At 40.6% G+C, this 27,496-nt stretch overlaps 1 protein-coding gene across 4 annotated transcripts in view; it reads left to right on the plus strand.

The window, feature by feature from the left end:
- LOC129378255 (RAS guanyl-releasing protein 2) overlaps positions 1 to 27,496 on the plus strand; it is a 58,062-nt gene that overhangs the window by 20,567 nt on the left and 9,999 nt on the right. For 3 of the 4 annotated variants that reach the window (XM_055058569.1, XM_055058570.1, XM_055058572.1), the window contains exons 8-14: positions 5,316 to 5,432; positions 5,800 to 6,081; positions 12,924 to 12,998; positions 14,148 to 14,270; positions 17,110 to 17,225; positions 17,315 to 17,456; positions 27,245 to 27,281. In XM_055058569.1, the coding sequence (XP_054914544.1) occupies positions 5,316 to 5,432; positions 5,800 to 6,081; positions 12,924 to 12,998; positions 14,148 to 14,270; positions 17,110 to 17,225; positions 17,315 to 17,456; positions 27,245 to 27,281 (892 nt within the window). The remainder of the gene's footprint in view (positions 1 to 5,315; positions 5,433 to 5,799; positions 6,082 to 12,923; positions 12,999 to 14,147; positions 14,271 to 17,109; positions 17,226 to 17,314; positions 17,457 to 27,244; positions 27,282 to 27,496) is intronic. The other variant, XM_055058571.1, reaches the window with a different exon arrangement.

The raw sequence follows: 27,496 nt of genomic DNA on the forward strand, positions 1-27,496 counted from the left end.
CGTGGATGAGGCGCCAGGTCTGTGTTTCCTCCTGTTGCTCTCTGCATTCATGTGATCTGAACCAGGTCATAATTCTGTTCTGACAAAACAGACAAAACATAATTAGATGATATTTGCTAATGTTTCACACTGACTGAACAATTATCTACTCCTTTATTTGAAAAGAAATTGCATGTTGCTCTTTTGGTGAACATTCAAATGTGTCAGAAATGTTACAATTTATTTCTAATTCAGTCTTGCTCTTACCACAACCCCGCTCCTGCAGAGGAACCCAACACCAGGGAGTTTCCCAGCATGCCGTTCTGTCTAGGAGCCAGTAGGCATTTGCATATCATAACACCAGTAATCCTTCTAGAATAATGCAGGAGCAGAGAGGGCTGGGATGGGTTTTTTTTTATTACTGCTAAACAAAAACAAACCAAAAAAGGATTTATTCAAACATGGAATTACATAGGATGTGAATACTTTTTAATGCATTGTGACGTAAGAGTGGAGTTGTTTGAGAGTAACGATCTGAAATGCATTTGGAGGAAAACCGGGATTTTTCCTTTAAGTCTTGTCACAGATTTCCGATTAGCGTTAGGCTGGATTTGACTAGGCCATTCTCACATATGTGTTCAGGATTTCAGGTTTGGACTGGAGATAATATTTCTGAAAAATTTTTAGGTTACTTGTCGTCTTTGTCCTGTTGGGGCACCAGAGACAAAGACAGGCCAATTCAAAGGAACAATTTATTTTTTCTAATTGCCTTTCGATTCAGCTGCTATTCACCTGTTTCATGGCTTGTTTTTGTTTAATCTGGTTGTTGGCTGGGTGACACATCAATTTTATCGACAGAATTGTCTGTTTATAAAGTTTTGATATTTATAGACAGATCATGGGTTGAGTGATGTCATCTCCCCAGGGCCCACCATCTTGTTTTAAAATGTTTTATAGCTTGTCTTTAGTTGAACTTTGAACTCTGGTCTACTCTTAGGAGGATTAATTGAAATAAAAGTAAGTTTTTCTCATGTATAGTTTATTAAAAAAAAAGAAAGAAAAGAAGGAAGGGGAAAAATACGTGAAATGGGATTTGTCATTTAGAAAACGTGAGATTTTATTTTTAAACCATAAACGTCTCATTCATACATTTCACACGTTAACTTCTTGCTCAAAAACCATACGGATAGCAAATTGTAAACTTTGATCCTTATTGATTCCCACACTCATTGATTGTAGGAATTTATTCATGTATGCTAAAAAGTTCCTCCATCTTAAAACAATCCCAAATCCCAATAAAAGCCTCATTTGTGGCCGACCAGATTTCTGGAGGCTGTCGTCCTCTCATTGAAGAAATCTCCCTGTAAGTGGCATCCCGGGTTTTACTGTAATTGCTTTCATTTCTGCTTGATCTCATCATTTGCTGCACTGTGCCAGATGGGTTGTAATTTCCCCCCCCCCTCTCTATGTGACAATCTTCTTCATCTCCACTGTGAGGATGAAACCTCGGTGAAGCAGAGAAAGCGCAGATGTATTTCCAGCTTAATAGGCTGCAGCGTGCCGAGGACGCATCGTTACTTACCGACAGTGGGGCTTGTGGATTGTTTCCGTTGTTATAAAAGCTCTCCCTCCACTCTGCACTCTGGGTTTGATCTCCTCTGTATCTACAGAACAGACAGCAGTCGGCCGTGGTTTATTCTGCCGGCTCTCAGCGGGGTTCCTTACGTCCCTCTGTCAGAACACATCGCTGCCTACCTAGGGCTCTTGTCAAGGGAGTCCAGCAGAGCCCTCCTTAGTGTTTCAGTCACATTGATTATGAGTCGGCCGTCTCGTTTCTGGTGTTTTATGAAGCTGTGCCTCTGCGGGGCAGAAAGAGGACAGATGCTGGTATTGACCAGAGCTGCTGGAGAGACAGAAACTATTTTCTGCTCATCACGGGTGACATTTTCTTTTCTTTGACCTTTCGGAGAGCAAAGGAGTTTGACTGCTCAATCCGCCGCTGTGGTTAAGAGAAGAGCTGGAATTCGTTTTGGTGACATTTTGTTCTGGTGGCAAGGCGCCGGCCCACGTCGGTTTTGACGGACTTTTCTCTCCGGGATTAGTTGGAATAACGTTGATCTGCTGACTCCTCATCAGTGGTCATCATTAAAAGAGCAGCTGGAGCAGAGCTTAGCTTTCAGTAGAATACTGTCAGGATGCCGCGTTACGTTTTAGCTCGCTGACATGCCACAGGATTAGAAGGCTGGAGCCTTTTCTCAACAAGACCTGTGAAGTACCACAATGTTTGGATTTCCCCTTTTATTAGATTGATTCATTATATTTATGAACAGTATTTCTTTTAAAATTAGCAATGCTAATATTATCTAAATATGGAACTTGTTATAGGAGACTAAGCATTTATTTTGTTTCAGTATATGTATATTTTAAAGGTTTTATTGGCTCTAGTGGGTAATGAGAGAAGTGGGAAGACTTGCAGTGAAGGTCACCAGGCCAGGATTCGAACCTGCGACTGCCACGTCAAGGACTAAGGCTTTCCATATGTTGGTTGTGCTGCACCCCTGCGCCACCACAGCACGTGTTAGCGTATTTTCTTTTAGAGTCGTGACAAGATATTAACTGGTGATTGGAATTCAATTGAATTAAATAAAAATAAAATAAACGTTATTTATCCAAAAGGGAAATTAAATGTTGCTTAACTTTTCTCAAAGAGTTGTTATGGATGGTGATGCTGTGGGCAGGGAGGATCTCCAGTAGCAGTCAGTTTTGCAACAAATGCAAAAAAGCTTCTGACTGAAGGCCGTTCAGTTAGTATGACAGGCTTAAGCTAATCCAGGCAGCATGACAGCATCAGTTGTTAGCAAGCACTGCTAACCAACTTCTTTTGCTTTTGCTGTGTCTCTGCCCGGCTTTATGGGTAGCAACCCTTTGCGTTAAAGGCCTCTCAATGGCCTCCATGTTGAAATGTGCTTCACAAACAAACTTGACTCGACTTGCTTTATGCATAAAGCAAGACAAGCTGGCAATTTGGACACTCTATACTTACTTGTATAACACTTGGAGAAAAAAAAAGCTTACTGCAAACAAAGTAGATTCATTCCTCTGCTAAGCTGCAAAGTTGTGTCTCACGAAAGACTCGTCGTAGCAAAAGGACCTTTGGTGACCATAACCACCAGTGTTTCCATTACAAATGTGATGTGTATTTTCCCAATTTCAACAATTTGCACAATTCTATGGTTAACCTAAACGCAGCTACTGACTGGTGAACATGTGAAGAATTTAGCGCTGATTAAAAGTTTCACAGTCTTTACAAACCTCCTGTACATTTAAGTCAATTGTTGCTTTTCTTTAGACTAAAGCGGTTCTTCAGTGAAACTTGTAAATATTCTCACACAGATGCAAAGCAGCTATTTGGTTACTACTGACGCTCGCTGCTAATTCTCCTTCTGCAGCTTGTGCATGTGAACTCAGGTTCAGTCAGTTCTTGGCCACACTGCTTTTGAAAACTAAAACTACATCAATTCATTATCTGAGCTCTTGTTTTAATAACTTGTGTTTTGGATTTTGTGGTTCGGGGATAAAGAGTAAGTAAGAATTAATGTTGATGCATGCAGGATTATCCCATGTTCTGTTTTTTCCTGTGTAAAGGTCTCGGCTATGTTTTTGTGAAAATGAGTCTTGCACATTTTCTGAAGCTTAAGCTTCAGTTTTATAACTTAAAGAGCCTTAAAGCTCTTGACATTTCTGCAGCGTCCCCCTGCATGCACTGGTTGTGTCCCATTACAGCCTCCAGTTCCTCATATTCTCCTTCTTCATTGGAAACCAGCATCATTAGTCCACCTGCTGCTTTCTTCCAATTTATTTCCCATAATCCTCTGTGGGAATTTGCCCTTCTGCCTTTGTTGATGAAGACGATGCGTCTCCCCGCTCCTCGCCCCGCTCTGCTACTCTGTTCGTCCGTTTCCACGGCCCTCACGTCGGATCCAGATAGAACCGGTGCTCTGCCTGGGCGCCGCTCGGCGGATCGATCCCTCAGGGTGTGTGAGCTGGATCAAATGGTCCCCTGCGGCAGGCCTCCCATGCAGCAGCGACCCCATTGATTTCCAGTGAGATGCCAGCAGGATGAAGGGCGGCCTGAAGCCCCGCAGAGGACTGTTCATTAAGAGATAGCCCAACTTTAGCACACAGAGGAGAGGCATTCATTAAAACGGATTCATGTTCTGCTGTGCGTCTGAGCTGGATGTGTAATTTTCTAATAAATCCATTTAAACCTGCAGCGCCTTCTCCTGAAAGGACCTGGCAGGACAACTTGATTTACAGATTGATAAGCTGCAGCTGCTACCGGGTTTTACAAAATGATACATTTTATCTGAGGTTTCTCACACTTTTGAAGCATGTTAGAATCACAAATGTATGTGCATTTCATTGAGACAGATGACAGCTTAATTTTGAAGTAAAAGATGTTTTTATATACAGCTCTGGAAAAAATTAAGAGACCACTGAAAATGATCAGTTTCTCTGTTCTTACTTTTCATTGATATATGTGTGAGTAAAATGAACATTGTTTATGTGTCATGTTTGTTTTCTGTGTCTCATTTTCCTTGGTGTTGCATTACATGACATTATATGTAAGGGTGGATGACATCTGCATCGGCCAATATTAGTCATTTTTTAACATGTTGGTAATGGTTCGTTTAATAAAACTGATATTAAAAACTGACATTTATTTCCATCTTGATATCAACTGCTTAAGGAAGGCGAGCGGAGGAAGTTGGCCATGTGGTGTTTGTGATATGTTTCACAAACATATTTGTGACTTTGTTAAAATGTTTAGCTAAATTTGAGACAAAAAAAAATTGGTCAATTGGTATCAGGCCACAAAACTGCAATCGGTGCAACCCTAAATATTTTTCATAGGCTCTATAAAGAAAATCCACAAATAATAACATTTTCTGTGGATAATTTGGAGTTAAATTCACTGGAATACTCAACAGAAGAAGAGTCTGTGATAAGTCAAGTGCAAATAGGCGGGTGTTCACTTTAAACCTACAAATGTGACCAAGTTATGTGTCAGGAAGAAAGGGCCAGAATTCCAGCAAACTGTTGTTACAAGCTTTGGGAAGATGCTGAGAAGAGGCATATATGTTAAAAATAAATTTAACCCTTAAGAGAGCAATAAAGTCCCTCTCCTTCAGCAAACAGGAATGACTTTGGTAACCTTCTTAAAACGGGAAAAAAGTTTTATCCGATGTGACCCCCACACAGTCCAATAATGCGTTGTCCTTAAGACGGCTTACATGAACATGCTGTATTATCTGTTCTTCTCTTCTCCATGACAGAAACTGCTTCACCTGCAGAACTTCAACACCTTGATGGCTGTGGTGGGCGGCCTCAGCAACAGCTCCATCTCCCGCCTCAAAGACACCCAGAGCCACATCAGCGCTGAGACCAACAAGGTGCAGCAGCAACCCCTGCCCTCTGCGCCGTCGCCCAACTCCATTTCTGGTGTTTGCTTTTAGACACCAGTCCGCAGTGTTCAAGCGTATCAGTCCACTTAGCTGAAGTGGAACATTGAATCTTGATTTGGCAGCCCACCTCTTTTCTGTGAGAGTTGCAGAACTGCTTGTCGTTGCCCATTACTCCCACGCTGTGTCTTTTTAGAACTATGAGTTTGAGCCACGACGAGAGTGTTGATCAGAACAGTTGGGTGTATGTACAGTTTCTACTCTTACATGAGTCCATCTGGAGTAACAGTTTTGCTAAACATTTGGGAGTCTCATAAACCAGACTCTAAAAATCAGCCCTTCCTTTGCCCACCTGCAGGTTTTTAACAACCTCATCGAACTGGTGACGTCATGCGGAAACTACAGCCAGTACCGCAAACGCTTCTCCGAGTGCTCGGGCTTCCGCTTCCCCATCCTCGGCGTGCACCTGAAGGACCTGATAGCCGTCCACGTGGCGCTGCCGGACTGGGCCGACAAGGAGAAGACGCGCGTGAACCTGGCCAAAACCCAGCAGCTCTACGCCATCCTGCAGGAGCTGACCCTGATCCAGACCACTCCGCCGCACATCGAGTCCAACCCTGACCTGCTCAACCTGCTCACAGTGAGTTCAGGGGCTCTGGCTACAACCTGTAGAAATATATGTTGGAGTGCTAACAACAGAACCATTCTCAAAGGAGCAGTCAGACTAGACAGAATGGAAGAACGCTGTGAATGACAAAACATGCCAATGTGACAGGCGTTCAGTTCGTGACGCCCATTCTGGCAGCCGCTCTGTCGTAGCCAGATGGGACGAATCTGTGCACAAATTTGACGAGAGAGAGTGAATGAAGATACACAAACTTTTTAGCAATAAGTCATCTCAAGGGTAGAAGAAGAAAAAGTTTTAATTTATGTAGCAGTAGGATCAGAACCACCGGAGAACATGATGCAAAGGTTAGTGAAGGCCGGGGATGTAGCGGGGCGAAGGCTGCCTGGCCTACAGGGTCAAGCAACCCTGGACTCATGGAACAAAGACCGGAACAGATGGACTGAGAAGTGTGAATGAACAAGGGTTAATCGGTTCAGTATTTAATTACTGGCTAATTCACCAAGCAAAAGAGATGGAAAAACTAAGATCCAATTAACACATTTACAGATTTCTTCTAATTTGCACTAAAATGTGTCAGATTGTCATCCAAATTTTAATATCACACAAAAACAACTTTAGGGAACACAGAATTAGGCTTTCAAATGATGATTTATGACAGAAAAAAGTCATTCTCATCAACGTGTGAAAACAGAGTTACCTATTCTGTGCAGAATTATTTGAATCTAGGGACACTAAAGTCATTTCACAGCATTTTAATTGGATTTCGTGACTTTGACAAGGTCACCTCTAAAATCTTTGTTTTGTGTATTTACCAACCAATCAGGGATGTGGTTTGTGAAACTTAACCAAGGAGTGGAGATATTAGGTCAGTGATGATTTAACTTTTTTTTTTTTTTTTATAGGAATGCATCAATATAAAAATTTGGTCCACTATTGATATCTGATATAAACAATTCTGATATTTATTTACTCTATATGTGTTATATACATTACATATTTCCATAAAGTTTCAACACAGATAAAAATACATTTCTTCTCTGCTGTGTTTAAGCACCTCCATTGTCACTGTCACATGACCAAACAAAAACCATACATGATACCGATACCGATATGTTAACACAAATGACTAATATCGGCCAATATCAACATTAACTCCTGTATATCATGCATCCCTACAGTGTTCTGTATAGAAATGGTGGAGACACAGTCGAAACAAGTAACACTGCTCACTTGGAAAGATATCATGACATGAAAGCAAAGTCTGGCAAATATTAAATCAATGCCCACTCCTTCGAGTCGGCTAAAAGAAGAAAGTGTGTTTGAGATAAACATGACTGGTTTTCTGGAGTATCTGATTTCTTGGATGTGCTGCTTTTCTTTTTACATTTGTTCTGATTTGTCAAACTTCCTACAGAAGAAGTCCGATTGGAATGCTATTAGGATGCAAAGGGGGAACATTCCCCAGGACATAATTGCGTTATGCTAGTTTTCCTTCCTGCCTGAACTTCCTCTCTGTTTCTGTTCCACTCTGTGTTGAACAGTGAAACTCTCAGATTGCAAATGCCAAGAAGGCGGAAATAAAAGTCTCGTACAGGTTGCAGTTTAAAACCGTGCTTGTAGACGTGACGGCTCCTTGTAGAGCCATTTTTGTATTTACCAAAGATGCATAATCTGAACAGCATTGTGGATCACAAACACAAGTAAAATATGACACTCAACCAGCAATATACTGGTGTGCAAAACCCATTTGTGGTTTGCAATCGTGCAAATGTGTTTGAGTACAAACACAAAATAATGCAAATTAAGCTTTCAGTCAGTCTCCTCTCCGTCATGTATTAATTAAAGTGTAAATAACAGTCAGGCCACATTTTCAAACATTTTAAGATGGCCATCAACGTTCAGGGATTCTGCACTGCCATTCAAAATGTCTCCATGTTTTTTTATGTTACATTTTAATAAAAACACTGTTGCCGCTTTATGACAAGCCCACCCGGACTGACAAGGCAGTCTGATCTGAACCAAGACCAGCCAAGTGGAGCTGAGTTGAGTAGTTACTTGGGGAATCGGGCCGTTTCTAAATAGGTGGCTTGTAAAGGCAGTTGTTTGCAACAGATTTCATAAGGGGGTTCAAATACCAGTAAACATCAGACTTTACAGTGGATTCCCACCCACTCGCTGTTCTGTATGGGCAGGGTTCTCAGTGGAACATTGTATTTTTCCTTGGCTCTGATTGGCTGTGCCCCAAAGAGCAAAGCTCAAACTCTGGATATGTTAGCTTCTGCTGTAGTTCAAAGATTTGGTGTGCGCATACCAAACCAGATTGTGGTATATTTTATGTTTGAACAATTAAAATTAGCAGTTAAAAACATCTTTAGAGGGTCTTCCAAGTATTCATGAGTTTTCGGACCCCCTTCATTCCACCCTTCCCCCTGCCAGGGATCCACTGTTCCTTACGTCCTTCCGCAATTACATGCCATTGTGTGCTGCTCCACAACATAAAATCCCTACAAAACACATTGAAAGTTGTGGTCTTAATTAGACAAAATGTGAAAAACTGAATTACTTCTGCACAGAGTTGTATTTACTACTTCCCATGTGTGAGACCAATTCTCAGATTTTGTCCCTGCCCCCAGCAGATCAGCATGAAAGCATTGGGTTTCTGTTTTAGCGCCGCCACTTTACCGCTTCTGTGTTTGTGTTTCATTATTTTTGGCAGATGTTTCCTGAATGTGGGAAGGGAAGCTTAAACAATCCCAAGAGATCAATTGCTCAGCCTGGCTGCCAGTGTTGAAGTGAGATAGCTGCTGGAATTTGGTTTATTTATACAGCACCCACTGACAACAGAAGTCACCTCGCCGTCCTTTTCATGGGGTTTAGATCTGAGGCGGACGTCAGGAAAGTTTCCTGGACGGGGTCAATACTCAATTATCTTTTGTCAGTCGCTGGTGGATTTGATGTGTGTTGTGTCCTGCTCGGCTTGCAGTGATAAGATGGAGAGAAAGTCGATGAAATAACTCAAAACCCTGCGGTCTCTCAAAGACCGCGCGCGTCTAACTGCTTTAACGTATGCAGATGCAGGGTCTTCCAAAATATTTCTCACTCTGAACGTTTCGTGTCTTTTTTTATGAGCAGATCGACACAAAGCCGCGCATGACTGTTTTTAAAAATTAAAATGTAACAAGTTTGGCATGCATCCTTTCAGCCGCCATTTTGATTTATTACTACTGAATTCCAAGAAAAACAAATGACTTCATTAGTCACCTGCTTATTAGCCAGGGTACCTAAACGCCTGAGCCCTCGTCCTCACACTCATTGCCACCTCTTTCACAGCAATTTATAGCCTCCGAATTATTTTTTTCGTATCAATAGGACGAAATTGAGACGTCCTATTGAATTTCCTGCATAATTAACAGGAAATTCACAATTTTGTCACAGTTAAGAGCAACACTTTTAAGAAAAGTACATAATGCAATCCCCCTGGACGAGAGTCTTTCTGAATGTTCAATCTGCACATTATTGCCAACTGCGTGAAGCACAATTGGCATTTAATTCATCTGCTTATGCTTCAGACTGATAATACACTGAACTCAAATGAAACAACAGCACTCTAACACAGTTCACTCTGGCTAACTAATCTTTTTGTAACATCATCAAAATCATCATTTTGCACAACCATGACCATTTATAGACAAGCAACAGATGGAAGAATAAATATGTTTGTTCTAATTCATAAAATTTGTATACAGTGGAATAATAAAGGAGTTTGCTAGGAAACAGTAAAGCACATGTTGAAATGCATTAAAAGTAGAAACAGTCTTATCAGTAGTACAGAAGCGAACATTTTCAGCCAATCAGCAGCAAGGAAAATAAATGGCGCTCCTGGATTAACTGCTCTGCCAGCATCAGTCAGCAGAGTCTCGAGTTGATTTGCGGTTTTTCAGTTGAGCTGCATTTCTTTGGAGTAGCTTAAACAACAACAAAAAAGACGCAAATTTGTAATTGTGAAAAAAAAAGAAAAAAAAAAAGAAATCAGTGAACACTGAACTACGAATATGTGTTGTCCACCATAAATGTCAGTAGTTTTATTAGAAGCAGTACTAGATGTGCTATTTTTGGGATTATTATCTTACTCAGTGCTGCCCTCAGTATGTGAATTAAATGGCGTCTGATGGGAATTTCACAAACTGTTTTTTAAATTCGCTTTATGCTGTTTTAATTTGGGAGTGTTTTTTTTACCTGGACTGCCTTCACTTTTATTGTGTTCACCATATTGACATTATGCCTGAAGCCATAGACTTGAGTGTTGTTGTTGCGGTTGGCTTATTGAGTGTTATGAGACCCTCGTTAATAACGTTGGTGGTCCAGTAAATCTGAAGTGTTGAGAACAAGTCAACAAGCTAACGTACTTATCAGTAGCACCTAGGCAGCGAGCAGCAGCCAAGTGAGAAGTCTAATCTTGTCGTCCCCCCTCTGTGCAATACCTTTGATGTAAAATGTATAAACTCAGATTTATTAAAAAGGTTTTTGAAAGGTTGGGTAAAGTTAACTGCATCGGAAGTTTCCTCACACTATTCAGAGATGCAGCTTCCTGCAGGACAATGAGCACGTCGAGCTAGCTGCCTAGTCAAAGTTCTGACAAACCAAACTATTGTATGCATGTAATTTAAATAAAATAATTTGGATTTCATAACTGAATAACTCCTTTACCTTTACTCTGAGGAAGGGTAGGAGAATAAGAGAAAAATAAACAACTTTTGTCGTTCCTGGTGAACCAGTCTGCCTCAGTAAAACACAGGAAACAGCTCAGCACAGAATAACAGCGCAGTGATGGAAACGTATGTGTGACTTTTAATTTGTAACCTTGCCCAGTAATAAATGCAGCTGTTGCTGTAGTAACATAGTGCGAGGGCGCAGAGGGGCGCTGCTGTTAAACAAGGCTCTGCTTCACACCTCCTACTGTGAACAGGTGAACCGTCTGTGTGCAAGATACCCACCGATACAGTGAATATTTTTCATTTTGGACAGAGCGATGTGTCTCGCTGTGATAAACGCCAAGGTCCAGCTCTGCCTCAGAGAGCAGCAAAAGAGCCGCAAAGGTGGCAGCAAGCGCAAACTGAACTTATTCAGTCCAGTCTGTCTCAGATTTGTAAACATCTGCTTGGATTTCTTTTGCTGCTCTCTTAGACCTTTGGTAAAAGTAACTCCTTTGGCTGCCACCTCCAGCTGCCATTTGTCTGCTAATAAGGCCGGTTCAGGAGACACCATGTGACCTGAGGCTGACCCTCAAATGATGAATGACGGCTTGCAACCGGTGCTTCTGTGGAAGAATGGAGATCGGAGAGTATAAACTGAAGAAAAACTGCTATAAAAAAAATCAAGTTCAGGAAAAAGAGAGACAGAAAGTCAAGTTTGAAGGCTGGGTGTCATATTTAGACCCAGAAACAATTCAAGCGATTTATTTTCAATTTTCTAGCCTTTTGACAGTGTCGAATGAGCATAATTCAACAGTGATACTTAATATCAAACTTAAGTTCCTCAAATTACGACTCTTCACAAAAACAGGCACATAGCATAAGAAGTAGGGGAAAAAAGCAGAAGAAAGTGACAGTCATACATGGTAGAAATATTTAGCAAAAGAGTTAAATTTAGCCAGATACAGCACAGATTAGCAGAAGCAGAAATTAGTATAAAACCTGAAATAGTTGAAAAGGTGGAAAAAGTAAAACATAGCAAAAGCAAGGAGCTTAAAGTATCAAAAGAAGCAGACAATTTTGATATATGAATTATTAAAATTGATCAAAGTTTGCAGAAAACCTTTGTAGACAGTAAAACCAGTAAAAGCAGAAGGCAAATACAGAAAGGTAGACGGGCAGAACACAGATAGAAACACAACACAAGAGAGAAATACATTGAAGGAACAGGAGACACCAGCACTGCAGAAGAGGTCGACAGAAAACACTAAGACCTGTAGCAATGATAGTTATGGTTCCTTAAAGTAGACATGCGTGGCTACATTTTAATGCATAAATTATTCCTGTGCAGTTAAATACGGCATCGTTTTGTTTGTCATAAAGAATGAAAAGTTCAAAAAATCGTCAGTTACTGGAGTGTGCACTCTAACAATTGACAACATTGCAAACCTGAAAACGATCAAAAATCTGCATAAAACTTAAATCGCAAGTGTGGAAAAACCGTAAGAGATATCCAAAACCTGAGGCATTTGAATATAGTTTAACGTCTTATAAAGGAGTTTCAAGTTTTAAACGTCAACATAGCTTATACCTTAGGTTGATGTCGGCAGAAGTAGTAAGCTGTGATGAAGTAGAAAATTTCAGCAGAATTTTGTGGAATTTCAATGTATTTCAATGGTGCAAAAACTTGCACACAGAAGCACAAATATTTCAAAAAGTACAATAGTGAAATTCAGTAAAAGTCATAGCAGAAATCTCCAGAAGAAGCAGATCGTTTTGATTTATGAATTAGCAGAATTAGTTGAAGGTAGTAAAACGTATGGAACATTATATAATAACAAAGAAAAACAGAAACACTATAAGTGAAAATGCAGAAATGGTGTGTTAAGAAAAATATATGTATGGGAAATTATATATACCTACATATATTTTTATGAAAGACAATCGACTTCTGTTAACATACTGGCTTTTATATGCTTCAAATCCCAGACATACAGTCAAAAATTGTCAAACATTTCAGGCAGAATTATTTTAAAAAACTATCAGGATACATAATATTTGAAGAGTTTTTGGGAAGCAGACATTTTTTTTTTGTTGTCCTTAGAGATATTAATTTTGACATTATCTAATTCTACATCCCTCATGCTCATGTTTTCTCTGCAGGTATCACTGGACCAATACCACACTGAGGAAGAGATCTACCAGATGTCTCTACAGAGAGAACCACGCAAGCCAGCTGTAAGATACTTTTTGCTCGTACCTTCTCTTTAGACCTGTCGAATTCTTAATGCTACAGATAAAGGGAGGCAGATGTGGACGTGAGCAACTACATTCTTGTTTGCTGTCTCAGTTAGGACTAATATGCCCAAAGTGTGCTAAAACATATCTACCTCACCATTCCACCACCACCACTGGAACTGGAACTGTTCCAACACGAAAGACAGAATGGATCTCTGCTTTCGTGTTGGTCAGGCTAAACCTTGACCTTTCCATGTGAAGGACGCTCATCCCACCTGGCAACATCGGTCCAACATGATATTGGAGTGCCTGTTTAATTTGAAGCCTCGGTTTCCAGTTCTTAGACATATAGATGTACGTCAAGCAGCTCTAAAATCACAAAGAACTCAGGGAATCCAATATTTAGCTTATGTTTTAAGAACCATGCTACATGCTGAAATCACAAAGCTCTCCACATCAAGGCCAAACAAGGAAACATGTTTGGTTTGTAACACCACACAGTGAGCTGCTGCCACCATTTCCTGTGCCAACCTACTGAAAAACACATTGAGTCGGTTCAGTTTTGTGATGTTGTGCTCCATCACGACTAGGAATGCTTCTTTTGCCATATCATTTTATGCATTTATTGCTTTGTTATAAATCACACACCAACAATCTGAAAGTGGTCGTAACTATCAACCAAATCAGTCAGAAAGTAGGTGCTGCTGTCAGTTTCACTTACAGTTTCAAGCACCCAGCATGCAGAGCTGAGTGGGTATGATGCAATGCGAGGCATATGATGCCTAGCATAGCATCATATTATTAAAATTAGTAATAACAAGAATGTTGAGTTATTGCTGTAATATTTTGCAGCTCGATTGAGTATGACAGAGTGGCCCACATGTTCAGTAACCATAAGACAGAATTTTTTCATAATGTGACAGTCTGACTTTAGTAGTTGATCAAATGGGTTTAAAACAGGTTATTAAGGCAATGAAAGGCTGTTATTTTCTCATGGAGAAACTGAAGCAGAATATTTTGAGCATATACAGCAGAAAGTTCATGCCTAAAACAGAAGTGTTAGCCTTTGCTTTGTTCTGTCAAAACTATCTTCTTTCTTCCTTAGTTTAACCTCAATCCCATGATCCATTGTGCTTCTTCGCTGTGCAGCAGAACTCCAGCCCTGCCCCGGTGCCTGAAACTAAGCCCACTATGATTGATGAGTGGGCCGTGTCGGTGAAACCCAATGCTGACCCAACGATCATTAAGAAACACATAGAGAAGATGGTGGAGGTGAGTTTCCTCCGGGGGCTCGGTCTGACTCCTGCGATTCGTCAGGGATGCTGATGACTTATTATCTGCTCTTGTCCTCCATAGAAGGACTATTTAAAGTTGGCCGGAAAGCCGAAGATGTGGAATCATGTTAGATTCTGATATAGTTGTCAGGCTTTTAATAAAAGCAATTTTGGGCTCAATGAACCACAGATTTACATTCTCTGAGTAGATCATCATACCTACAGAGAAGCTTGCAGCAGTTCAGTGAAGCTCTGGGGCTGATTTACTTCCTTTGTCGCCCAGAAACCCAGAGATTATTTAAATTTTTCTACTTTACTGAATATTTTTGGAGGGATTTAAAACATTTTTACCAATTAAATGAATGAATCTGATTCTGCAGTAGTGGCTGAAAGTGACACTTCATGTCTCATATGGTAGCTATTTAAATGATCCTTGCTCGAATTGTTCACTGCAAACCATCTGCCAGCTTGCATGTTTGGATAATAAAGCTAATTAGCGACGGGCTCAAATCATTTAAGGTGCAGATGTACCAACTACTCATAGTTCTCCATGGAACTCCACTTAAAAAGAAGTTGAAGTTTCCCTTTGAGTGGAACTAAAGTGTTTTGTTTGCAGACTGTCATAACATGGAGGCATTCGCTGGTGGAATCGCATGTGGATTTTCTTCTGTTTTTGCAAGATTTCACGTCCTAATTACCCACACTCACAGATGCATCGCGGTGCTAAATTTGCTCCGCTGTTATTTTAAGTCCATCGCCAATTGTGATCTTTCACATGCAAGCAGAAGAACTGTGGTTTCATACAGAAGATGTTTTGGTTTCATTGCGTTGTCAGGCTATAAATAAATCTTGCAGGCCGGCTGATGACTGTGACAGCTTCCTGCTTTTAGCGCTGCGGTCCATTACAGCGTTTTCCCCTAAAATTGTGGCCCGGTTGCTGCTGCCAGGGCTTTCTGCACTTGATGTGAAAAACACTGCAGTAAGAGCCCCTTTCAGTCGTCAGCGAGTAATTAAAACAGCAAACCCAGGGAGCTAAAACTCGAATGAAAGATACACTGCTGCACCACAGTTTATCTAATATAACCTCTTTACAACAGGTCTGGCAAAACTTTTAATATCACACAATTACATCTTATTATTAGAGTTGGAATGAGATCTTGTGGCAGGAAGCCAGGGGATAGTAGAATTCCATGATATTTCTCCTCACTAACACATTGCTGCCCAGTTTCTGCCTGCGTGTCGCGTTCTGGTCACTTTGCCTCTATGCTTTCTGAAGATGGTTCATCCAAGTTACAGTAAGGATGTTTAGACTTAAACCGCCAAGATATTTAAAGCTTTTTCCTAAGGGTGCACTGATTGCAGTTTTCTGGCCAATTACCGATCTATTAAAATTCCTGACCTGCCGAGTCCAATTTTGACAAATGCCAGTTGTTTTTGTCTAAAATCTTGGGGAAATATAGCAAGAAAGTTGATGAGTTGACAAAAGTGAGATGACAGCTGTTAACTGCAAACATGTGGACCTGATCTGGCGGGCCGTTCTGCTAGCCAAACCTGTCTCACAGTAGAGCAGATCAAGACAGTTAATATAAATATCTTTGCCGAGGCAGATAAAATCGTGATTAATATCGGCTTCACATGTAAAATTCGGCCGATCACCGATTTCCCAAAATTAGGGAAATCGGCACCAATAAATCAGCTGGCCGATGAATTAGTGCATCCCTACCTTTTCCCTTTAACATCACAAAAACTTTCAATTTTAACAGTCGTGTGTAGCTGAACCTCCCACTTTTTTCAAATCCAACAAAATTGGTGTCAAATGTTTGTGCTGATTTGTGCAGCAAAAATTATCTGATTTTGTCACTATCCTTTTAAAGATATTAATAAATGTTTGTAGAGGTCATAAAAGGTCAATCACCTTCCAACCCCCCACTACTCCCAATGCACATTTTCTTCAAATCAAACAAAGTTGGTGCCCATCAACAAAACAAAATGTCCATTTGTGCTGCATCTGTTTCAAAGATATGCCTGAAAGTTGTTGTGTTTGAAATGTGTAGATGTGGGAGGGGCTGGTTGACCTTTCATGACCTCTGGAGACATTTATTATCTTTACAATGACATCGGCACAAACAAAAATGTTTGATGCACAAACGTTTGGCACTAATTTCATTTGATTTGAAGAAGGTAGAGGGGGCTTCACTCAGGGAGCGCGAAGATTTTTAACATTTTCTATAATGAGTAAAAGAATCAAATGAGCAACCTGGTCAGCAGCTGACATTGTCTGGTGAAACAAGACAACACTGTGATCATGAGTTCTGCATATAAAAGTGCAGGATTTACCAATGACTGATTTTGAAGTAAGAAAGGAAGTAATTCTTGACTCCAGTTGTATTGGCACGAGACAACAGATTCATCCTTGTAAACCTAACCCTATCCTAACCCTAACCCATCTACCGCGGAGACAAACCGTGAGCGATGCAGAGATACACACAGGTCTTGAGATTTATTCCTACCATTACCTTGGTATATGTCCAGTCGCCTAGCAACCAGCAAACCAGGAACTAGATGGGGTGACAAGAAACTGCCATCGCTCAAAAAAACCATAATAATGTCATTCCACACCGATTAGAGGCAGTTTAAAACAGTTTGTAAAAAATAACAATTTGAAGACTTCATTTTCTGTAAAATATTGTTTGTATTTAGATAATCTTATCTCTTGAACTATTCTCTCATTATTAACCTACTTTTTAATTTTAGTCACACACAGTTTGTCAGGTTTTTCTTGCACTTGTTCAACAAATTTTATGGCATTTTCTAATTTTTTAATTTTATACCTCCAGAGTGTCTTCAAGAACTTTGACACAGATGGTGACGGCTACATCTCCAGGGACGAGTTTGAAGCAATCAGGAACAATTTCCCTTACCTCAGCAAGTTTGGAGAGCTGGACAAGAACCAGTGAGAGTCCAGCGGATGACACACACGATAAAGCGAGCAACGTTGGTGTGTTTTTACAGTCGGCCTCTTCCTTTTGCCTTCGATCGCAGAGACGGGAAGATCAGCAGAGAGGAGATGATCGACTTCTTCTTGAAAGCCAGTTCTCTGCTGAACTGCAAGATGGGCTTCATCCATACCTTCACAGAGACCACCTACGTGAAGCCAACGTTCTGCGAGCACTGCGCTGGCTTTGTAAGAAACCACTAATAACTTACTCTTACTCATTATATCGCTTTTTGTCACAGTGAATGATGTGTTTTTTCTGCACTGCCACAGTCCAGATGTTACACTGTTCACTCTGGTTTTAGGAGGGATGAAAATTTTTGATTATGATTTATCATTGACTTAGAAAAAAAATCGGCATTATTTTTTTAAACCATTTTCTCGTGCTTTCTTATAACTATTCTGACTGTTTCTATCACCAAATATATCTTAATGCGCATTAACACACAGTAGAAACCGTGCTGTTAAGAAAAAAAACCACAAGTCTTTGCTGAAGATATTTTCATCCCAACATTTTGCTGAAAGTGTCAAAGCTGATGTTCAAATATTTAATCATTAGAGGACAAATCTTACTGGAAAAGTCTTTTTCTGGCTTCATGAGTTTTTCATGTCACTTTGAACACGATCATTTCTGATGAGTGTGTTTTGGCTCATCAGTACCGTCTGAGTTTTGTCTGCAACGTATAAAATCTGCAAAAGTTGTGGATTTAGTTTCAGTATTTTCTACGATAATTATGGATAAAAAAAAAATAAGAATACAGAAAAATATTTGAATTTCCAGATTTTGTTTCTAACTTCTTTCAGTCCTTTGTAATTTTCCAACTTTCTCTCTTTTGTTCCTCTGTAGGATTTTTTACCTTTCACATCTTTTCCTTTGACCTTGCTCCTTTCCCTCTTTCTGTTTCCTTTCTCTCTTTTTCATTTCCCTCCTCTCCTTTCTGCCTTCCTTTTTGTAACTTTCTTTATTTTTTCTTTCTCTTTCTTCCTTCCTTCTTATATAAAAAATATATTTTCATCACTTATGATGGCTTTTCAACTGGAAAATTTTTAAATTTAAAACTAAAAATCTTTTTCAGTTCAGAAACCAATTTATCACCAACTTGACATAAAACGTCTGTAACTGATGTCAGTGGATCTTTAAAATGATTTTTGTTTTATGTTTTGCTCTTTCAGGACGTATCGATCTTTGCTTCATTCGTCCATATTTTATTGTTGATCGCTTTCATCCCGTCTGTCAATACCTGGTGTCATTTCTTTTCAAAGGTCAAAGGTCAGACACGCTCTCCATGTCATCTCATACCTATTGGGGAGGTTGGGGGGGACTATTTGCACATCATTATTTGCCTCCACAGTCGTGATGGAGCGTCTCTCCCAGGCTTTTCCTCCGTGTCAGGTCAGACCAATGCCAATTACTCTGAGCTCCAGTTGCATTCTGGGAAACATAGAAGAAAGGTAATTGGGTGAAATGATAACCCTCTTCTGTGGCGGTGTCACCTCTGTGTGTGTATATGTCGTCATATAGATTGCATACAAACACACACACACGCACACGCACGCACACACACACACACACACACGCCCCCACGCCCCCCCCACACACACACACACGCACACACATGCACACCCCCACACACACACACCCACACACACACACACACACACACACACACACACCCACACCACACACCACACACACACACACACCACACACACACACACACACACGCACACGCGCACCTACTAAGGCATCCTACTCTGTTTTACTGACACTGTGGAGGTTCCTGCACATGTCTACATCCTGGAATAGACCCGGCTGTGAAGGTTTATTCTGAAAAGGCGACAGATGTTTGTGGGACCTCAGACTCTGACCCGACTCGGACTATACGAGACAGTACAGAGGACGACGGTACTGTCTCTGGACAAACCGACCTGGCTGGGGAAGATTTGTCTGCGGCTGACCTTGCAGGCAAAGCTGTGGCTGAAGTGACAGCTCAAGCTTTGGTTTCGTTGGTTCCATCTCTTTCCTTTCCAGACAAGAGTTTTCTGAAGAGCACTTTTACAAGCGTCTGTCAAATATTAAGTTCCTAGGACGGGTAAATTATTTCAGACAAAAACGGAGTCAGTAATTTGTCCCAAAGAACAGGTAGGATTATCATTGCATTCAAGGTTTACTGTTTCCCGGACGTTAATTCAGAGCGTTGGCTTGGATATCCCAGATGTAGAGAGGGCAGCAGGTGCAGGACAAGGACAAACGGAGGAACTTCTTTTAAGTTCTCCAACAAACTCCACAACAGCTGGGTGAACGCTGCATTCCAGAGTGTCCTAAACCTGAGCATCACCAGGAGGTGTCCCGCTCAGGAAGGGGTTTTTCTGGAGACATCGTCCGTCCCGTGTTGTGTGAGTCTCATCCTCTCAGCTGTCCATCAGCCCGGCAAACATTCTTCTCAAAAAGACTGAGAGAGAAGAAACTGCCGTCAGACGTGGGAAAGGACTGACATCAAATGTTTGCTGGAGTCCCTGTTGGTCTGGTTGGATTCTTTTGGTGGTGACACAGATGGAGTTATACAACAAAAACTCTTGCTCAAACTGTAAAACTACTTTCCTTGAGCTACTGAACAACGGCCCCTGGTTGCCCTTCCACCCGCAACGTTCTGACACAGTTTCACTTTTTAACAGTTTGTTGGATCTGGGGGGCAAACGTTGCTGTTCAGGCTGCGGGTCAACCTTACAGAAAAAACACTGCCTGGCTGATAACAACGTGCTGATGTTTTTTCTGCATAGGTCGACCAGGTGACACCAAGTAGTTGCCAATCAGACCATGGATGTTCCTGCAGAATGAATGTGGAACGGAGAGGTACCACCTGTCCTCGATTATCTGTGGAGATTCAAAGCCAACCAACTTCTACTCTTGTTTAATAAAAGGGGAACAAACCGTGATGGCTGACGAGCATGTCTTCACTGCAGACAGTGACCGCAGTGAAGACATGTTCCAAAATAGATTGATTTACATTTATGAGAAGTCAAGAAATGATGAGACATCATCATTTACTGTTTCTCCAGCGCCTCCTCTGGAAGATGATAAAGGTGCCTTTGGAGAGGAGCTAAAAATATTAAATTCAGTAATTAGTAACCATTTTGAGGCTGGAGAAATTTGACTGGGACCAAAATGTGTCTGACTTAAATTTATGGGACAAAAGGATAAGATAAGGATAAGATCTGACAGGTTTCCTGTTTGCAGGTTTCTCTCCGGGCGCTCCGGCTTCCTGTCAAATCTGAAATCACCACTGTTTAGTTAATTGGTCTCTAAAGTCTCCCTACGAATAAGTGATATTTTATTCACAAATTAATGTTTGTGAATTGTTGTGAATTATGTTGTGAATTATCTATATCTATATATGTATATATCTATGTATAGATATATATATTTACATGTATACATATATATATATATATATATATGTGTGTGTGTGTGTTGTGAGTCAGGAAGAGGAGTGTGGCTTTAGTCGGCTCTGGATGTTTCTGATTGGTCTCTTTGTGTTGCGTTCAGGCGGCAGAGTGCCCAGAAGATTATATGCACAGACTTTCATTAAAACTCCAACACTGCTGCTGTACACACATTTATTCTTCAGGGAGGCTGACATTTTCCACTCATCCTGAGGGGAAATTCAGAATAGAGAGCATGGAGAGATAAGGACTCTGTGCTTTGAACATATCCGTGTGTGTGTGTGTGTGTGGGTGTGTGTGTGTGTGTGTGTGACAGAGGTAGATACACCAGCCGCATCCTGGTCTGCCTGCTTTGTGCCTTCCTCTTGGCTCCTCTGTAAAAACAATATTTTCCCCTGCAGCCTGGTATTTATTTAATTTTTTTTTTCATCCCAGCACTTGTTTCAAATATGCTGCTCGAATGGAGCCAGGCCTCCAGTAAACACTGCAGAGTTCACACTCCCTCCCGCCCCCAGTGTTTTATACACACACACACACAAACACACACACACGCACACACACACACACACACACACAGGTCATCTGAATCTTGTGCTGCTCCGCCTGCAGCCTCCTTCGGTCCTAATTAATGGCTCGCAGATGAGTTTTACTAAACACACAGAGCGAGCGGACACACAGCAGAATGTGTGTGTCGGCATCTCCAGAGGACGCTAAAGGCTCGGAGTGTGTCTGTAAGACAGACTGCATCTCAGAGTCTCTTTGAGCTTCTCACAATTTAGTTAGCATGAAATCTAAACGAGCTGGGCAGACTCGGTCCACACATACCATTTAGTCATCAAAAAGGAATGTTCAGTTTGTGGGAAAGGAAACTTCTTTCAGTGACTGGTTTCAAAAAGTTTGTTCCATTAAACCTAAAGTGCTAGGCCTAAAGTGCAGGGAGTTTAATGGAAGCTAATGTCAAAGCGCTTTAATGCGAACTTTATTTGAAATTATCTGCCCTTCAAAGACTACAACCCTCAATCACCAATTTCATTTTTACATTATATTTTACTTGTTTTATGAAGCTCTTAGTTATTATATTTGTTCATATCTTCATCTCCATGGTTTTGTTTTATTTTGTTAATGTTTCTTGATTGAAATAAAGTGATTGGGAAAAGACAGAGAGAGAACATGAGGATTTTAAGGCCATTTTCAAGTGATATAATGGTTATTGCATAAATAATGCAAGAACATATTCTCAAAGACAAATGAACTTTAAATTTTAATGAACATTTAACACTGGAAATGGAAGACATTCACAATATCCAAAATCAATAAATGAAATAACGCATAAAATATAGTCTGTGTAAACAAAAGCGACTGACTAGACTGAGGATTTTTATCATCCAGTTTTAGGTGGAAAAAGAGAAAAACAAGATATCATGCAAGTGGAAATTATTGAGTTTGTTTTCATTTATCGTGCAATTAATTGTTTTATTGCTTTTTGCAACAGCTCTGCTTGGAAATCCCTTAAAATTAGTGTACTTTAATTCAGAACAAGATCATTTTTACTTATTCAAATAAGATCAATGAGACTTATTCTGAGAATGTGCTGAAAAATATTCTGGAGAAGATCCTGCTTGACATCTCACACATTATGTTTATATATGCCTAGCAGATTAAGTGGGTGGATCAATTACAGTTCCGATTAGCTTATTTCACAGAAACATTTTTTTTCTTTAAATAGAATAAAATATGTCTACATTATGCCAGAGCACACGCTTCAGTCAGAGCTCTCTCTATTTCAGACCCTGTTCTCTCATTCATTAGGATCAGATGCTCTGGCAAACACATGCCGCCGCTAATTATTGAAGGTTTATCCATGGAGGAGGGAAGTATTGAGAGCATCCTTTATTTTTTTGGATAGATTAACATGATTTGACCTCAGAAAAAAAAGACAGAAAAGAAAAAATCAGATAACAAGCTAAAGCAGCCCACTGCTGCTGGGCCTGTCTGTGTTAACGTGACCGCTGCGGGCCAAACCGGTGTAGCTCTGAAAGTGAAACGTCGATGTTTCCAGGTCTGACCTGCCAGCCTTGCTGTTTCCGATTAGTTGCTCCAGGGGCGACAATGTGAACATGAAAGCAGCAGGTTTATACACGTTTTAAAGTCTCCTTTTACAATTTCACACAAAGGTTTTGTGAGGCTTGGATAAAATTTCTACCAATCTACCAATCACATTTCAACATTCTGGTTCCAACACTTTATTTCCTTTTATCTTTCATATGGCTCCCTCTTCCATTTACAATCTTCTTGAAAAGGCTAAACTTGCCCTGGTCAGACCCAAATGCTTGCAGGTAATAAATCAGGGTTTTGCAACCTTTACAATCCAACTCTTTGGAACATGTTTTCATGTTAGCTACTATAGGGAATTCCCAAAATTTAGGAAAGACTTTTTTACTTTTGTTTTAAGGTTTAATACATTTTCTGCTTTGCAACATTTAAATTTCAAGTGAAACGATAAAAAATAGGGTCATTCTTTGCAGAAATGTATGTATATTTAGGACAAAAACGCCTAGAAAAAACTGGTACGCTAAAGTATTTATGACATTTTTATTATTTTTGGCCAAAGTCATTGAATGCCACAGGCTGCATATGTCAGCAATAGATACATTAATTCTTAAGATCCATCTGCATCATAAATCTTTCATCACATCCAGACTGTTTTGGTCTGCATCATGAGAAAAATCAAGGTAGTTTCCATATACATTGTTCCAGACACATTGTTCTGGAGCGTTCTCAGCTGGGAAAGGTCAACATTGTATCTTTGAGTCACTGTGAGCTTTTAGCAGGTCATCTGTCCTGTTTTGGTGATGCTGCAGCTGATAGGAAACCGGAAGAGGCTCCAAATAGAGAGGCTATGTAAAAAAACTGCTAAAGCCCGCAGTGGCTAAAGATCTTGTTTTGTGATTTTTGCAGATCGATGTGCTTCAACCGCAACTTTTTGTTGGGTGGAAAAATAAAAGAAAGGATTTTAAAAATGGTCAGCTTGAAAAAAGAATAAGCTGAGTTTAGATTAACTGTTCTTACATTTAAATACATGTAAAATTAGCATGCTAATTTAAAAGCTGTCGTAAAGCTGAAAAGTCACCTAAACCAATAAGTGTGCAGTCAGCTGTTGAAGCTAACAAGTGAGCGTAATTCTGACTCCTGTGTGAGCTTCATTGTGTTTCACCGACTCCAACAGCAGCAAAGGTCAGTGTGTGTAGGCTGAGCTGTGATGATGCCGGTGTCTAGATGTTTGTCTTCTCTTTGTTGCGCAGGCCCTGCCTGTGTGGTGTGTGTGTGTGTGTGTGTGTGTGTGTGTGTGTGTGTGTGTGTGTGTGTGTGTGTGTGTGTGTGTGTGTGATGTGTGTGCGTGTGTGTGTGTGTGTGTGTGTGTGTGTGTGTGTGTGTGTGTGTGCATGTGTGTCTGTACGTTTGTAGCTAGCGGCGTATTTGTTCTTATGGCTTCTCTGTAGTTGTGGGAGTGTGGAGAGGTCAGGATATTTGTGCCTCCTCAGATGTGCCAGTGCTGTGTGTGATCTCCAGCTCGGCTCTTTCATGTTATTGTCCCCCCCACTCCAGCCCTAACCTCCCACCCATACACACCCCGGCCCCTTCACCCCTGCACCCCGCTTGATCTGGATCCCCCTCCACCAGCCCCCTCTGCTCTGCCTCTGCTCTGGCCCCAGTCTCACCTCATCTCTCTGAATATGAATGGGTCTTTTAATATGCATATCTACTTTTTTTTTTTTTTTTGTCTGTTTTCAACACATTTTTAGAGTGATTTGATACCTGACAGTTTGGTAGACTCGGTTTGATTGGGAACCAAAATCGCAGCATTCCTACCATTTCTGGCTGTTATGGTTCGCCTCCCAAACGTTTAGAAAGACCTGTTCAACTCCTCACCTGTGGTGGCGCTGTACCAAAAACTACTGAAGGAAACAACATAAAAACGTCAGAAGAAAATATAAATCCAACTTCTTTCTACATGTAATACTAGCAAAAATGGAGCAGTGTCAGATTTGAGCAGGTCTGGGACTTTTCTTTTGTGTTTGCCTAAAAACCACGAGCCGTTTCTCCTGGCAATGGAAAACTAGGACGGTTGTTTTGGTTGTATTTACCCAGAATGCCCTGCGCTGTTGTTTTTGAATCCACATACGCATTCAAACCCCACCAGAGTTCACTTCAACCAAACCAAGACACATCAGAGTTTTTGGTCCACATCAGAGTTCCAGTACACATTCTCACCTCCCAAACGAACCGGACTTTCTAGACAAACGAACTGGAGTCTCATTAAAGCGGACTGAACTGGGCGCGTTTGATTTTCTTTCGTTTAATTTCGCAGCTCAGCAAAAGCTAAAATTGTAAGAGATTAGAAACAGAAGGCAGTGGCTCCACCGTTTTCACCAAAATCTCCTGAAGTCTCCTGAACAACAAGTGACACCTGATTCTGAATATTTTCAGTTAATAAAATCTGACATAAATGGCTTGCACATGAGGACAGCCCCTTTAATCGAATACCCCTGAGTAAAATCAGATACTCAGGGTTAACTGAACTTATATTCCACTATTACACGTTTTTTAGACATCCCCACTCAGTTACTGAGTTATTTGTTTGGATCTGACTTTATTACTTCTAAATAATAACTTTACAGTGTTATTTCTCCAATGTTATGTATCCTATCTGTCCTTATTACATTTTTTTCTGTAACTCTTCTATCCCAAACTGTCTAGAAATCACCTAGGGGACGGTTTGTTGGCTTAGTAGAAATGAGCAGCACAGGGAATAACATTTCTAGGTACAGATACGTGCCGCTTTATGTTAGTCTATCGTGTAAAATTCAAATTGTTTCGATTTGGTGTCATTCTGTTCTGTCCTGTTCCCTGAATGTGTCACTAGATGTCCCCAGCTACCCTCTCCTGCTCTCTGCAGCATCACGTCATCATGTCCTCCTCATCGCTGACCTGAGTCTCTCCTGCCCAAACACACGCACACACACACCCACACACACGCGCACACACATACACACACGCACACACGCACGCACACACACACCCCCACACGCACGCACCCATGCACACACACACACACACACACACACACACACACACCTCGCTCCACTCCCTCTTTCATCCAACTCTCTGTTCTCTGTGCAGAATCTTCTCCGTTGCTCAGCTGAACATTTTTGACGTGTTTCTCTGAATTATTATGTTGAACAAATTGTCCTGATGTGACGTTTGGTTTGGTGTTCTGACTATTCATCATCTTCATATTCAGCATCGTCTGTTTTTGTCATGTTGTTAGCACTTGGTGTGGCATAAATGTCAGCAGTCCTAGCAGAAGGAAACGGCCTCTGCTGTTCACAGTTCATCCCACTTTTAGAAATGTATCAGTCGTAGGTCTGAGGATCATTGGAATGTTCAAGATGTTTAAAGATCCAAACTGCCAACTATGAAATGAGCCAATTGTTTCCATTTTTTTCCATTTTTCATTATATTTCCATCAGGTTTATTGCAAAGTTTATGTACACAAACAAGGAATTTAACTTTCCTTCCATGTGGCTCTGAATTACGGCATTTACTGTGTATGAAGGGGACATAAAAAATAAAACTCTTGTAACCAAACATCCGTCATTATGGTCTGCGGGACCCATCTGTCACGTTGCAGCTGGAGGATCATGCTGAGGTGGAATGAAATGAGGATGCTGCTTCTCTTTGAGAACTATAATTACCATAATTCCAAATACTATTTTCTTTCAGTTGTAATTGGACAGAGTTTTATTTTGTACAAGTGAAACACTTGAAAGCCTTATTATGGAATGTTTTTTTCTGTATAGCCTCTATTTAAAATGAATATTTGTAGGGAACATGGTTGTGTTCTTTCTGTTTTTGAAAAACAAGAAAAAAAACATTCAATACTCTTGCGCAAAGTTTGCCATCCAACTGAACCTGTTCAGTTCCATTATAGGCGGAGGTGAAAGTTGACCATGATTAATTTACCTGCCTTCCTGGGGTCTGCTGAACGTCTTCCTGTTCCTGAATATAAACGTCTAACTAATTAAAAAATATGTTCAACTGAAAGTTTGCAAAATGTTGTAAACTTCTTTTACAATGTTCTGAATCCATCTGGAAAAATGTATTCAGGGGAAACTAAGTGTGCATGAGTGTGTCCACTACTGCCTTTACCATAATGTTACAGTTGGGAGGATTTTATTTGATACAGCAACACAAAATGGTGCATTATTGTGAAGGGAAAGAAAAAAGATCAAAGGTTTCTCCTTGATCTTTATTTATGAAGGATTCTCTAAATCTTGTACTATTATAATCTAATTAAAGTTGTCCCAACAAAACGCGCTGACGTTTGTGGTTTGTGGAAGCTGGCAGAATGTGATAAAGTTTAACATGTCACTGCATACCGCTGTGTTTTCTCCATTCATTTCCGTTCAGGTGTCGTAATTACCCGTTCACCAACCGCCTTCTTTCTGTGTCTTGTCCTTTCTTTCTTATAGATATGGGGCTTTTACAAACAAGGCTACAAGTGTAAAGGTAAGACAACAATTCTCTGAGCAGATGTTCTTGTTCCACTCGGCAGACTGCGGCCGCCTGAGAATCTCTTGATCCCATTGATCTCCCCTCTAACTCATATACGTATATACAGAGTAAATGTCAAGAACACACAGAGCCACCATCTCACCAGCTGTACAGGATCATTCTGTTTTACTCCATGTGCACACATAAAGCCTGGATTTGCCCTTCCGGCC

Source organism: Poeciliopsis prolifica, unplaced genomic scaffold (assembly GCF_027474105.1).
Source record: "Poeciliopsis prolifica strain line A6 unplaced genomic scaffold, Auburn_PproV2 SCAFFOLD051, whole genome shotgun sequence".
NCBI lineage: Eukaryota > Metazoa > Chordata > Actinopteri > Cyprinodontiformes > Poeciliidae > Poeciliopsis > Poeciliopsis prolifica.